Source organism: Porites lutea, chromosome 4 (genome assembly GCF_958299795.1).
Source record: "Porites lutea chromosome 4, jaPorLute2.1, whole genome shotgun sequence".
Classification (NCBI taxonomy): Eukaryota; Metazoa; Cnidaria; class Anthozoa; order Scleractinia; family Poritidae; genus Porites; species Porites lutea.
This window is the reverse complement of record NC_133204.1, coordinates 15,503,281-15,517,036: the sequence shown is the minus strand read 5'-3', so window position 1 is coordinate 15,517,036 and position 13,756 is coordinate 15,503,281. Positions and strand designations below refer to the sequence as shown.

General features: G+C 41.1%; 3 protein-coding genes across 4 annotated transcripts in view; all 3 read left to right on the top strand.

Moving 5' to 3' along the window:
- The first annotated feature begins 4,429 nt into the window (after nucleotides 1-4,429).
- On the top strand, nucleotides 4,430-5,108 carry LOC140932650 (uncharacterized). The gene is made up of 3 exons (XM_073382171.1): nucleotides 4,430-4,546; nucleotides 4,638-4,756; nucleotides 4,893-5,108. Exons 1-3 carry the CDS (start codon nucleotides 4,467-4,469, stop codon nucleotides 5,021-5,023), a joined length of 330 nt encoding a protein of 109 aa, XP_073238272.1. The 5' UTR covers nucleotides 4,430-4,466; the 3' UTR covers nucleotides 5,024-5,108.
- Nucleotides 5,109-5,125: 17 nt separating this feature from the next.
- On the top strand, nucleotides 5,126-7,102 carry LOC140932648 (uncharacterized). Of its 2 annotated transcripts, none has more exons than XM_073382169.1 (3): nucleotides 5,126-5,589; nucleotides 6,060-6,127; nucleotides 6,561-6,741. In XM_073382169.1, the coding sequence occupies exons 1-3, from the start codon at nucleotides 5,360-5,362 to the stop codon at nucleotides 6,584-6,586; spliced, it is 324 nt and encodes a 107-aa protein (XP_073238270.1). In that variant the 5' UTR covers nucleotides 5,126-5,359; the 3' UTR covers nucleotides 6,587-6,741. The 2 variants fall into 2 exon arrangements, with proteins under 2 accessions (XP_073238270.1, XP_073238269.1); XM_073382168.1 differs by having other exon boundaries at nucleotides 5,315-5,589; nucleotides 6,029-6,127; nucleotides 6,561-7,102.
- Nucleotides 7,103-8,716: 1,614 nt separating this feature from the next.
- The window catches only part of LOC140932649 (uncharacterized), a 10,098-nt gene continuing 5,058 nt past the window's right edge, over nucleotides 8,717-13,756 (top strand). Inside the window, exon 1 of the mRNA XM_073382170.1 lies at nucleotides 8,717-8,751. Within this exon, the coding sequence (XP_073238271.1) occupies nucleotides 8,720-8,751 (32 nt within the window). The 5' untranslated portion in view covers nucleotides 8,717-8,719. The remainder of the gene's footprint in view (nucleotides 8,752-13,756) is intronic.

The window sequence follows — 13,756 nt, the reverse complement described above, 5'->3', positions numbered from 1 at the left end:
TTACTGTTATATAGAGTTATTGGTGCAAAAAGAATCATGGTACTGTAACATAGCGTGCTTGCTGGTGTAGATTAAAGAAACCGGTTGAGTTTATCTGCACTTATCTGGGTATTAACAGGCCATCATTACATTTGGCGACGAGGATGATTTTCCAAGTGCTCAAAGATTAAATTCCTGACATAATTTTAATAGAGAAGGGAATCATGCACGCGACTGGAACACCCGAAGAACAAGAAAGCAACCCAAGCGCACGATTGTCCACCAACTTAGGTGGGGCGAGTGCAAAACAGATCCTGGAGGTCCGTGGTCTTCCTTGCTTTGACGCAAAGGGAGAGCCGAATTCGTTGTCTGTTCGATGGAAAAGATGGAAACATGCTTTTAACCTGTATGTGGCCTCGAAAGGAGTAATCAATGAAGGGCAGAAAGTAGCGTTGTTGTTGCATTCAGGAGGTATTGAGTTACAAGAAATTTATTACAATCTGGTGTCTGAAGATCAAGATACTGCATTTAACGCCATTGCGTTGTAGTCCTGGATAACTATTATACTCTGAAATGAATGTTCCATTTGAGCAACATGTTTTCCGCTAAATGCAACAGATGGAGAGGGAGACTATTAGATCAATTTGTGTGCCATCTGCGCCATAAGGCTATATCCTGTGAATTTCCAAGCGTGGATGAAGCCATCCCAGATCAGATCATCGAAAAAAGCATAGATCCAAAACTTCGTCGAAAATTTCTCGAGAAATCAAGTGAAGCAACCTTGACTGTGCTGCAAGAAACTGCAGGAGTCCATGAAGCTGTTAACACTCAAATGCAGTCTATGGAAAGACCTGAGCAGGTGAACAAAGGGGACAAAAGGAAAGAAACCTGGAAAAGAAAGGAAATGCTACCGGTGTGGTGGAACTGGTCATCTTGCACCGGACAAGAGCTGTCCAGCACTAGACAAGACACAATAAATGTGGTAAAAGTGGTCACTTTGCGGCTTGCTGCAAGACAAAGTCAACCAAGAAACCTAGTGAAAGACACCGTTCAGAAGTGCATGTGCATGATTCCCATGGCCAGCAGATCATGAAGGTACCCCTCACTCTTAAGAGGATCATTAATTCCCAAGGATTTGATGCAGCAGTTTACAACAAACGCTGCTGCAGATGTTGGATAAAGAAGCGCTGACTTCTGCCTAGAATCAGAGACAGTTGTCACAGACAACGGACCACAGTACAGTAACACCAGAAATTTGTTCAGCAACAACTATGAGTTCAAGAAATTCACTGAAGAGTGGGGATTTTCCCATACAACCAGCTCACCAGAGTAACCTCAATCAAATGGTGCAACAGAAAGAAATGTACAGACCGCAAAACGTATTCTTAAGAAGGCTGCAGCAGAGAACAAAGACCCATTTGAGGGACTGTTTCAAGTATCGCAACACCCCATTCAAAGATATGGGTGTGTCACCTGCACAGCTGCTGATGAGCAGGGTTTTCAAATTTAGCAGGCGCCTGGCGCAAGTCACCGGCTACTTCAAGCATTTGCACTGGGTACTTTTTGTATTCCAAATCTACACAATTCTGTTTCACCAAACTAATCGTGATCTGATCTTTTTGAGGAAATAAATAAACGCCAACTACTGAAAATAATTAATAAACAGTGTGGCTATAATTACATGTACCTTCTGATCTTCGAAGCGAGAGCTTTTTTTGGCGGGAAAGTCTGCTCGTGTGCACGGACTCTCATTTGAACGTGCATGTATCGGCGCGGCAGCAGATTTGTTCTCACTCGAAAGTTGCAACATGAAGTTGCAACACGATGTTGTCTTTTCTGTCAACTGCGGAGAATTCTCGAAGAGAAACAGGTAACAATAATTTTAGGAATAAGAGTTAACAAATATTACGTGTTGTTCCAGTTCTGAAAGCGACGATAAAACAATATGCTGAGGCTGAAATGACCAGTATCCGTAGCTGTAGCGGCATCCACGTGGTGAATGCAAAGACAGTCTTTCTCATGAAATGTTACTCATTATGGTCTTGACTGCACCAAATGTATTTTCAAGAAAAGACTGAAGGAAGTTTTAACAAAAAAAGGGTTCAACAGCGCAAGTGTTGAGAAAAACTGCGAATTGCAGCGAATCGAAGTAGAAACGAAACGAGACCGCTGACTTTGTTGTGGTAATACCTCATGTATGTAAAAGGAAATATAGCAACGGAAGCAACTTTATGGCAATATTTCGTTATTCCGTTGATTCATTTGCAGCTCTCTTTCATTAAGAAAACAAAAACGATCTTGAGCTGGAACTGCAGGAAAATGCATTTTGGGGGTCAAAACTACATAAATGTTCTCTCTGAATGAGTAAACGTTACCTTTTTTTGTATTAATATATTAAATTGTACAATTTTAACTTTTTTGTAATAAAGCTGGTTGTTGTTGTTGTAAATGTATTCGTTTAGTAAACTTCACTGGTATTAGGGTGTAAAGAATAAACAGTAAAAATTGACACAAATACTCGTTGGTTTTGTTAGATGTACCAAACATGGAAGGTTTCCCTGTGTCTGTATCAAATGCTGCAGCAACTTCAAGCCAAAATTTGCACCTTCGTGTGTCTAGTGAGTTGCACGGTCACAAGTCACCATGGGTTGTAAGGAAAACATTTCAGGTACAAGCTATACATTTCTTTTTTTAAGGTTTCATTGAAGTTTCGTTGCACATTCAACCCAGGTGAACAAAGAGCAACACAACCTTTAATTTTCCTTATCCAGATACTGTATGTGAACAATCAGTTAGTGACGTCACCGATAGTTTCACTGAAGAACAGCGAAAAAAGAAAATTCATCATTATGTAGTCTGCAAGAGGCGCAACTGCTTGGATGTGTCACAAGAAGAAAGAGCTCGCATTAAGACAGCTAAAAAGAAACAGATGTGTAACCACAACCTTATCTTCAAGAAGGATTTGGCTTATAACCCTAAAGTGCAGATGTGGTGGCTTGTTTACATAGAAGGAGAGGGCCAATACTGTCTGATCTGCAAGAAGTTTGATTCCAAGAATCCCCAAAACAAGAAGGAAGTTTTTTCAGCTGAACCAAGTACAAGGTTGAAGAAGGAATGTCTCGAAGAACACATTGCAACAAAGAGGCACAGAGACGCCATAACTGCCATTCTAATGAACAGGTTGTCTGTTTTTCAGAAAGAGCTTGACCACAATGCCGAAGTTCAAGTTGGCGTGTATGAAAGGGTTTTCTATTACCTTTATTGGTTGGCAAAGGAAGAGATAGCAAATGTAAAGGCAAAAAGTCTGTTGCAGTTGGTTGAGACCTGGGTTGTGACATGAGTGGTTTTAACCACACATCGATGGGTTCCCAACGGGATATGCTGCTTCTCCTCGGGGAAATGATTCAAAATGAGGTAATTGCAGCTGTAACTGGGCCATTTGGGATAATGGTTGATGACACGACTGACATTGCAAATTTGGAGCAAATGCTCGGCTTTATTCAGTATTATAGTAAGAGTAGCGAAAAGGTTGAAGTGAAATTCCTATGTCTGGAAAATGTTCTTGCCAACTCCGACAAAGCAGATTCTGAAACCATCACGGGTGTCCTTCTTAAAGTCATTGAGAAACACGGTCTCAATTTTACGTGGTTTAAGAGCTTTGTATCAGATGGTGCAAGTGTTATGGTTGGAGAAAGGTCAGGTGTAGCTACCAGATTGAAAGCTGATGAAAGAATCCAGTCCTTAATATCTGTCCACTGTGTTTGTCAAAAGCTACAATGAGGGACAAAAGTGTTCGTCAGAGTGTTCAACATGGTCGAGATACAATACCTGTTACCAGTTACCTGCCCTGTTTGACTGCCAAAAAGTTGTTGTGGTGATCAGCCCCACATTGTCACTGATAAACTTGCAAATCGAGGGACTGACAAGACTTCATATAGACACGATTGCATAAGGTAGTGTAGCGGGACGAAACTCTCAAACATATCACGATAGACTCTTTACAAATGATGATAGAAAACTATCACCATCCATCGTATTCACGACTTCAGAACACTTTGTCAAGAACGAATGTCACAGTTTACAAAGAATGGAGGAATATATCAAACTGAAAGTTTTACATGAGGTTCTTAAGATGGTGGACAGAAATGCTGACTGAAGATAAAGTTACAAATACTTCAAGGATATTAAAAAAACTTCTGGTATACCTGTGATGACATTGATTGCTACTCTGAATCAATCACAGTTACAGAATTTGTGTGAAAATTACTTAGAAACTCCTCTACTCATTAAGGGCTCAATAGATCGAAGCAACATCGAGATCAACATAAAACCATACGTCCATGAAGAAAAGGGGCAATTCAGGCGGATGCTCCAAATCAAGGTCAAATTCAAACAAGAAATTTGGACTGCCATGGCTACTGACGTGAAAAACAACGGGCAAAGAACGGATAACTGTGGCGAGAGATGTTTATGAAAGCTGGAGGAAAATGAAGTGTATGTGTGTGTATTCGTCAGACACCGCCTTCGCTCAACATCTTTTGTCCTTGGAGATGCGACGAAGAGCGGGGTAAGTCACTTCAGTTTTATCCATTTAACATAATATCTTTTCTCCCCCCTTAGTTTATACACGTATCATAAACATATTTCTCTCCCTCTAGTTTGCTTGGGATTGTGGCTTCCAAAAGTGGAGTGCGTGGCCGTGGAACCAAAGAAGCTCCTTTGAGTGTTCAAAGCCCGCGGAAGCGTCTTGATCTGGGATCGTCTGGCGAAATCCAAGGTAATCTTTGTTCACTTACAGAAAACACTTCCTTATAAGCTATCTATTTGCTATCGTTTTGCAGTTGCTTTATGTTTTTTGGCTAGTCTTCGAAGACGTTGACATTACAATGTAGTCATTTGTTGTTTTGGTATAGATCCTTTTTATCCTGGAGTAACATCTACTTCTTCCAAGTGTCGAGACATGCCAATGCAGAAAACTCCCGTAGTTTTACAGAACAGTAGGTACTTTGATTATATAATTCACCAGTCACTTATGTATATGTAGCCTAATTCTGAGAAACTTGTCTTTGATACCTTACATTAGTTCTTTGCTTATATTACTACTCTGCTAGCCTTATGGGTGAATGGAAGACATACATGCAGGCTAATCAGTTGCTGATTTTGACATGGTCATTTCTGTTTGCAAATTATTTGTCTGCCACGAATTTTATGATCATTATGATCATCCTGTCACTGCTTGCATCACTTTAACCAGTGAGTTCCAAGACAAGCAAAAGATAATCACTAAATTCATCTTTTTACCATCTAAATATACACCGTGTTCTAAGGTGAATTTTGTGTGCTGTAATACTGCAGATACATATACATATACATCACATCAATGGAAAAGATGTTTTGCAACATTTTGTGTTATCTAGATCTTTCAGCTGTTGGTTGTTGCTTCCTTTTCATCTTTGATGCAGACGTTGATGTCACTGGCAGTGAAGTAACCACTGCTGGTGATACGAGTTTTATTGTAGAGGAAGGAGAGGTCACCATTTTACTCAATAAGGATGATCAAGACAGTGATTCATACAGCGACACAAGTAGTGACAGTGATGATCCAACATTGTACGTTGCTGTTTGTTTTTTCTTTTCAGATGTAATTATTTCTTTGTGGCTCTGTTTATGACCATTAAAGTTGATGTAAACTCTAGAACTTATTTCATTGTTGTCCCCAGGCTGAAATCTAGATTCGGCACTCTGGCAGATTTATAAGCAAGTCTAGAAAACAAAGACACATAGTTTTCTCAAAGGCTCAGAAAATTATAAAGTGTAACACTTACTTGTGGTTACTGAAACATGATGACTATTTTTACATGCATGTAAGCTATCTCGCTAGATCCGTAGTGCTTGTCAAAACCTCTGGGGATAGGAATTTGTTTTCTGATGTCTTTTATAAGGCTAGTAAATGTAAAATTAATATTCTTATCTGTAAGATGCACCTTTACTACTTTGATATAAGTTTATTTTTAGTTATATATGTGTTTTCTTTTTCCATCACCCTTAGTGATTTGAATTACCTTGGTGATGCTCTACAGGAGCTTGATGAGGACCTTGACGATGACAGTGAATTATCGACTGACAGTAAAGAAGACATGTTCTACAGGTCAGTGAAGTGCAAAATTGAACTTGGTTATGTACTTTGTCACTTGAGAACAAAATTTTAGCATTTTGGGTTACTGCTAGAGCAAGCGCCTGGTGGTGGTTTCATGATAGATAAATTATCATGATTATTCAGTATGTTTAAAGGTTTAATGACAATAAAAAAGGCAAAGCAAAGGTAATGCAACCACACTTTACTTCGATACTTTGTGACAGTGCACTCATTTTACCCCCATCTCTCCATCAATTTTCTGATTTAAGGGTGTTTTAAGCTAGTCAAAGCTTCTCAGAAAGGAGAAAAGGAGAAACTTGGATGTTATGTCACCAGGTATCAAACTGGGGACCTTGCACACTGAAGGCCATGTACTAGCCAACTGTGTCACCCTTGCTCCTTCTATAATATTTGGTAATTGTTTTTATTTTCCCATATCATGTAGGGAAGAGGAATCAGGAGATGAAATAAGTACCATAGGTTCGTCTAGAGCAACTGATAAGGACCAGTCAGCATTGCCATCGCCTCTTCAGTTATCTGTAGCTACGCAAACAGATTCTTCAATAGCAGAAACACCTTCCTCGCCAGAAACGTCCACAGCCCTTCCCTCTTTGCAACCAGTCCCTTACGTGAAAAATGCCCTGCGTGCAAGTAAATTTAATCGTTTAGGAGAACAGGCTTGCCTTAGCAAGGAAATCACTCTTGTTGTGGGAACAAAAGTTGTTTGTTCCCTTGACCTTCTCATACAGTTGTTTGCTGAAAGTGTTGTCAGCCTGGTTGTCAGCTAGCAACCACAGTGAGCCACACTCTTTGTGGCACTAGTGTTTTGATCAAGTGGAAATGTCCAGCGGGTCATGTTGGGAAATTCTGGAGTTCCCACAAGGTCAATGGGGTCCTGGCCAACAATCTCCAGGCATGTGGTGCTGTCCTTCTGTCTGGTAACAACTTTGCTCAAGTTGAAAGTTTTTGGGTTTGTCGTTTGTATCGAGGTCGACATTTTGTCGGGCACAAAGGGTGTATTGCATACCAGCTATCAATGAGTGGTGGACTTGGCAGCAAGGTATTATCAACCATGAGCTGCAAGGCCAAAGCCTTGCTGTGATGGGTGATGGCCAGTGTGATTCTCCAGGGTTTACTGCTAAAAACCTATGTTATTTTTTGATGGAGATGACCACTGGATATATCATTGATTTGGAGGTTCTTGATAAGAGAGAAGTGGAGTTAAAGTCTGTTAACATGGAAAAAAGGGTTCTTCAAAACATACTTGAGAGAATCACAGATGTTTTGACGGTAGGAGAAGTTGTTACCGATGCCTCTGCAAGTATTAAAAAAAATGATGGGTGAGTTAGAAATCAATGTACTTTTGCCTTTTACTTTGCAAACTTTTCCGGTTGACTCAAGACAAAAGTAACAAGTAGAACAAAATATTAGTCGTACCTAGTTGAACTTCCAACTTGATATTCAAATTAAATAATATGAGATCTTTTAGGTCTTGGCAATGCCAGCTGCAGCTTAAATTAAGCAATTTAGCAAAACTGAGACAAAGTCAAAAGTATATATTAGCACATAAATTTTTTTAAACAATTTGAACCCTAATCAAGATACTTTGTTCTTGTTCTACTCACCCAAAGTGGTGAAGAACCAAATTAATCACTCTTTTCTCAAGGAGAAGTCTATGACGCATAAAGCATTAATTTATTTAACAGGCTGGGATTCTAAACAGCAAGGCATTTTTTTTTAGTAACTGTTGTGTTTTTTTGGTTTTCGGAAGTGCATTTCCAACAATTTTCCATTCTTTAGATGTATGGCACAAGGCCAAGAGCATTAGAAAATGCTCAATAAGGTACGTACACTAAAATCAGCTGTTTATATATGTAGTTAAAATATCCAGACCCCTTTGAACGATTACCAGCACATTTCTCGGTAAAGGTTACATAGATTAAAATTTTAATGATAGCAGTTTTTAAACATTTATTGCGAAAGGTACAGAAAGTTCACACACAATACATGTTCACGCCAAATCTATCATAAATGATATTTACTATCATTTTTATCTCAGATTGGCAGTGCAAAGAACATGGAAAAAGTAAGTCAGTGGGCAGACCACATAATCAACCATTTTTGGTACTGCTGCAAAATGGCGTCCAAAGAAACTAGCAGTGATGAAGAGGCTCTAAGGAGGATGAAGGTAATTTGCACATAACCTGCAGTCATTCCTCTCGCAAACCTAGTTCAGAGCTAAAAATATATTTTATTTAGGGTTTTCCCGTTCCGCACTTTCTGGTAAATGTAATTTAATTTATCGTAATAGTCCAGTCTGCTAACCTTTTTTTCTTTTCCATGATCACTTTATAATTTATGAATATGAAGGTGCTTGTTGACCAATGAAGTAACTTTGTTCAAGCTAAAATTTTGAGAACTAAAACAAGTATACTTGAAAAAATTTTATGAACAAATAGTCACAAAATAAACACAACTAAGAAGGGTGGATAGACATGTCATGTTTGGCAGCTCTAAAATGGGGCACATGGTCTCACACATTTTAAAAAAACTCTATTAAGTTGACCAGTATTCCTTTTTTTTACAGTACACTAATGCACATCAATGTTTCTCACTATGCAGGATAAATGGATTGGTGTTACATGTAGAGATTGTACTAAAAACAAAACAACCGGAAGCGGAAACGAGTCTTGTGTATGACGTATTCATCCGGGTTATCAAAAAGACAGCGCGAGCTGAACGAGTGATGAGAGAAAAAGAAACGGAATAAATGTGTGAAGCATGTGAAGTGTAAAGAAGTTTTACGGTTTATTTGTGGACGCATGAAACAAGGGTAACATTTTGGCGACCCTGCCAGGACGAACTTCGATTCTCAAGTCCGTGGGACGTTATTTGTTGTCAAGGGAAGCAGAAATGGTCAGAATTGGAGCTAAGGAGATTGTGAGTGGAGCGGTATGAACACGTGGATTTGCAGTTGGGGAGACAAGCGGCGACCGAAAACAGTCAGATGCATACGGTAGGACTTTACAATATTGGGCTCTGTGACGGTGGAGTACATTCGCTAGTTGTTTTGTGTTTGGCGAAGTGGACGACTTGATTTGTTCTGTCGGCTCACTGTTACTGGAATTACCGCGTTTGCGCTAGGTTACTTGTGTTCAGTTTGGAAATAAGCTTTCGCGGTTAGAATTAATTATGGAACAATTACAACTCCAAGTAGAGTCTCGATTGTTCAAACAAGATGAGAAGGGTTTGGCTGAAATGATAGGACTATTGGGAATCGACGATAACCCTGCGGGTAAAAGTAAGATGCAGAGAATCAAAATTATTATGAAAACCATCGACAGCAAAATGGCGGGCGATGAAAAGGAAGCATGAGTGTGCCTCGAACAGTTACTTGCTTTTGTGACCGACAATGTACCGCCCCTCGAAGAGGTAGAGCAAAAACCAGCAGCTTCAGGAGTAAAAACGGGGAAACAATCTTCTGACGGAGGACCTAAACAAGAAAAGGGAGTGGAAGATATATTGAGTCAGTTAGCGAAAACAAAGTCGAGTTGAGTTCATCTTTGCTACGTCGCGAATTTAAGATTTCTGGTCAGATCGGCGAACCAGGGCAAACAGAGAAACTAACTTTTGTTTCCTTAATGCACCAGATAGACTCAGGGCTAAAACGTGATTACCAAGAAAATGAAATTGTGGATGCAGTGATTCGTGCCATCTCTCCACACAGTAGTCTTCGGAGCTATGTTGAGACTCTAAGTGACCTCTCACTAGCTAAGCTACGAAGGATCCTTCGTGTCCATTATGGAGAGAAAACAGCCTCAGAAGTATATCAGCAATTGGCCACCGTGTGCCAACAAAGTAGTGGTGAATCCCCACAACAGTTTCTTCTCTGGGCACTGGATTTGCGTAACAAGGTGGATTTTGCAAGTAAGGAGTCAGATTGCGAGTTCAATTACGGTGCATCCCTGATTTAGAAAACCTTTGTAAAATCATTTGAAACTGGTCTTCGTGATGACATCCTTGCATCTAACTTAAGACCCACCTTACGCACCTCGGGACTCACCGATGAAGAGCTCATGCGGCAGGTGAATGAATTAGCCTCACAACAAGCAGAAAGGAGTTCCAAGCTGGCTAGTGAACGCCAAAAGTCTGCCAAAGTTCATACATGTGAGGTAGGCAAAGACGAGAGAGAAGCAAGAGCTAAGAATGCAACTACAGATGGAGGTCAGCAGCTTTTGCTAGAGATCCGTCAGATCAAGTGAGAGATAAATGATCTCAAGGATCAGGTCAATCGTCGAGGGAGCCAGGCAGAAAATTCTAACTGGCGTGGGCCATCCTACAGGGGCCGTGGGCGTGGTTATCAGCCAAACCGTACAAGTTGGGGTTATCAGAATTGCAAGCAGAGGGGAAGAGGAGATGAATGTAATCATTGCTTTGCTTGTGGTGACTCGGGGCATGTGGCTCGGGAAAGTTACCGTAATGACAACCGGGGGTAGTCGACAGGGAAACGGTCGACGACTATTCCGACAGGACGCGGAATAGTTGACAACAGTAGTAACAAGTCCCTCTGATGTAATGGTTGTCGGAAAGTTCAGTCAACAAAGGCAAAGTTCTTACAATGTTCAAAGTGCAAGGCCTTGAAGTATTGTAGCCGGAATTGTCAGAAGAAACACTGGCAGGAACACAAAGTGTTGTGTAATGCGATTGAGTACCTGTCAAACAAAGCAAAACAAGAGAATGCGGATCCCAGTAGTAGCACCTTCGTCAGTCACCTAACACCACAGCAGCACGCCACAGTAGTAGGATTGGTAGGAAAGAGGTGTACTGTTAAGGGGCAGATCAATGGCCAAAAGGTAGATGTACTTTGGGACACTGGGGCCCAGGTGTCCTTAATATCTGACCAGTTAGTAAGAAGGAATTTCCCTGGGATCACTATTAAGAACATATCAGAGTTGTTAAATTCTGAACTGAACCTGACCGCAGCCAATGGTGGTGACATGCCATACATAGGATGGGTGGAGCTTAACTTTAGACTGCTGTCGTCTAAGGAGGAATTGGCAGTTCCCTTTCTTGTTATAGACCAATCATTAGACACGCCAATAATCGGCTTTAACGTGATTGAGGAGATTGTTAAAACCAGTAGTGAGGATGCTATGCTACATCAAGAAATTACTTCAAGTTTTACTGAGTTAAATGGCAAGAATGCTTCAGCATTAGTGAATTTTATCCAAAGCCGTAATCAAAGTGATCTCTGCTTGATCAAGACCATGAAGCATGATACTATTATACCTCCCAGACAAAGTCAAAGTGTGACTTGCAGAGCAAACATAGGGCCTGTAGAGAGAACTACTCAAGTACTGTTTGAACCAGATGAGTCTAACCCATGGCCTAGCGGGTTGGAGATTACAGAGACTTTGTTGACTGTAAAGAAAGGGAAATCAAGTAAAGTGGAAATTGACATTGTTAACAATACCAACCATGATATCAGACTCCCGGGACGAACCTTGCTCGGGCAACTACAACTTGTACAATCAGTTACACCAGTAGAAGTTAGGTTAAAGGACTCTAATGGGAACATGAAAACACCTGATGAAGAGAGTACAGAAGCAAAAGTTGCTGATCAGGCTACAACATGTACTGGAAACGCCGGAGGCCCACCGCTTATACCTCCACATGCTGAAGAACCTTTGAGTACTCCATCACACATAAAGGACATAGACCTAAGTGGTCTCAATGCCCATCAGAAGGAAGTGGCACTTAAATTACTTACCGAGGAAGCAGATTCATTTGCAAGGGATGACAGTGATGTTGGCTGTATTAGAGACCTTGAGTTAAACTTGGATCTTGATGATCAAACCCCTGTTCAGAAGAACTATGTGGCAGTGCCAAAACCACTATACCCAGAGGTAAAGGCTTATATTGCAGATTTGTTAAATCGTGATTTCATCCGAAAGTCCTCCTCGTCCTAAAGTTCACCGGTTGTTTGTGTTAGAAAGAAGGACCAAAGTTTGCGGCTATGGGGGATTACAGAGCACTGAACAAGAAAACGCGACCTGATCGCCATCCGATACCGAGGATACAAGAGACTTTAGATAATCTCGGTGGGAACTCTTGGTTTTCAGTACTAGACAAGGGCAAAGCTTACCATCATGAGCGCTAAAAGTGAGCCTTATACAGCATTTATCACTCCATGGGGTCTCTACGAATGGGTGAGGATCCCATTCGGACTCTCCCGAGCCCCAGGGGCTTTCCAACGATTTATGGAGAACTGTCTAGGAGACTTACGATATACTGTTTGTATACCCTATCTGGACGATATAATCATATTCAGTGCGTCCTTTGAGGAACATGTTGAACATACACGCAAAGTCCTGCGTCAGCTGCGAGAGCATGGAGTCAAACTCAAACCGCGGAAGTGTAAACTGTTCAAAAAAGAAGTTGTATTTCTTGGACGCGTGGTGTCTGAGGAGGGCTACAAGCTAGACCCCTCCAGTATCAAGCCAGTGCTTTCTCTCAAGGAATCATCTCCAAAGACAGTTAATGAAGTGCGCAAACTAATGGGGTTCTTAAACTACTATCGTCGATATATAAAGAACTTCTAAGAAATTGCAAAACCAATCTATGATTTAACCAAGATAACAGATCACTCTTCTGAAGAGTCCATGAGAGAAAAACCAAGTCAAGGCAAGAGGAACCCTTCACAGTTACCGCCAAGGCACCCAGTCGTCTGGACCACCTCTCACCAATCTGCACTAGATAAACTTATTGATTGTCTGACGTGTGCTCCAGTCATGGCCTACCCAAACTTTGAGAAACCGTTTGTCCTTCATACAGATGCCTCTAAGGATGGGCTTGGTGCTGTGCTGTACCAACACTAAAATGATATCCTTCGCATTGTTGCTTATGGGTCACGCACTTTGACTCCTGCCAAGAAGAATTACCACTTACATTCTGGAAAGTTGGAGTTCCTTGCACTAAAGTGGGCCATCTGTGACCAGTTTAGAGATTACCTTTATTACGCCCCAAGCTTCAAAGTGTATAATAATAATAATTTGCTTACTTATGTCCTGTCCTCGGCAAAACTTAACAGGACAGGCCTCCGCTGGATAGGTGACTTGGCTGATTTTAATTTCACAATTCACTACCGACCGGGAAAAGCGAACATTGATGCTGATACATTGTTGCGAATGGCGCTTGATGACATTGCTTATATGGAGTCGTGCACAGAGGTTATACCGCATGAAGTCCTCCAGACTGTCGTGTGTTCTGCAAAGCTTCAAGAGGAAGGAACAGTGAATTGGATCTCAGCTCTTTCAGGAGACCCTGCTACACTCGAATCAGATATGTCTGATGGAGGAAAACCTAGTGTACTGCAACTTGACGTAAAACAAGCACAAACTGCGGATCCAGTCATCAATCGAGTAAGAGAGTTGATTCAGTGTGGATTGCGCCCAACGACAGCCGAGAGAAAGAAAGAGAGCCAAGGGATGTGCAGCTGCTCCTTCATGAATGGAATAGCCTGTCAGTTGACAAGGATGGGATACTCCAACGGTGCACAAGAAGTCGTACTCAAATCCTCATTCCAAAAAACTGCGCTCACTGATTCTTAAGGAGTTGCATGAGAAAATGGGTCATCTCGGA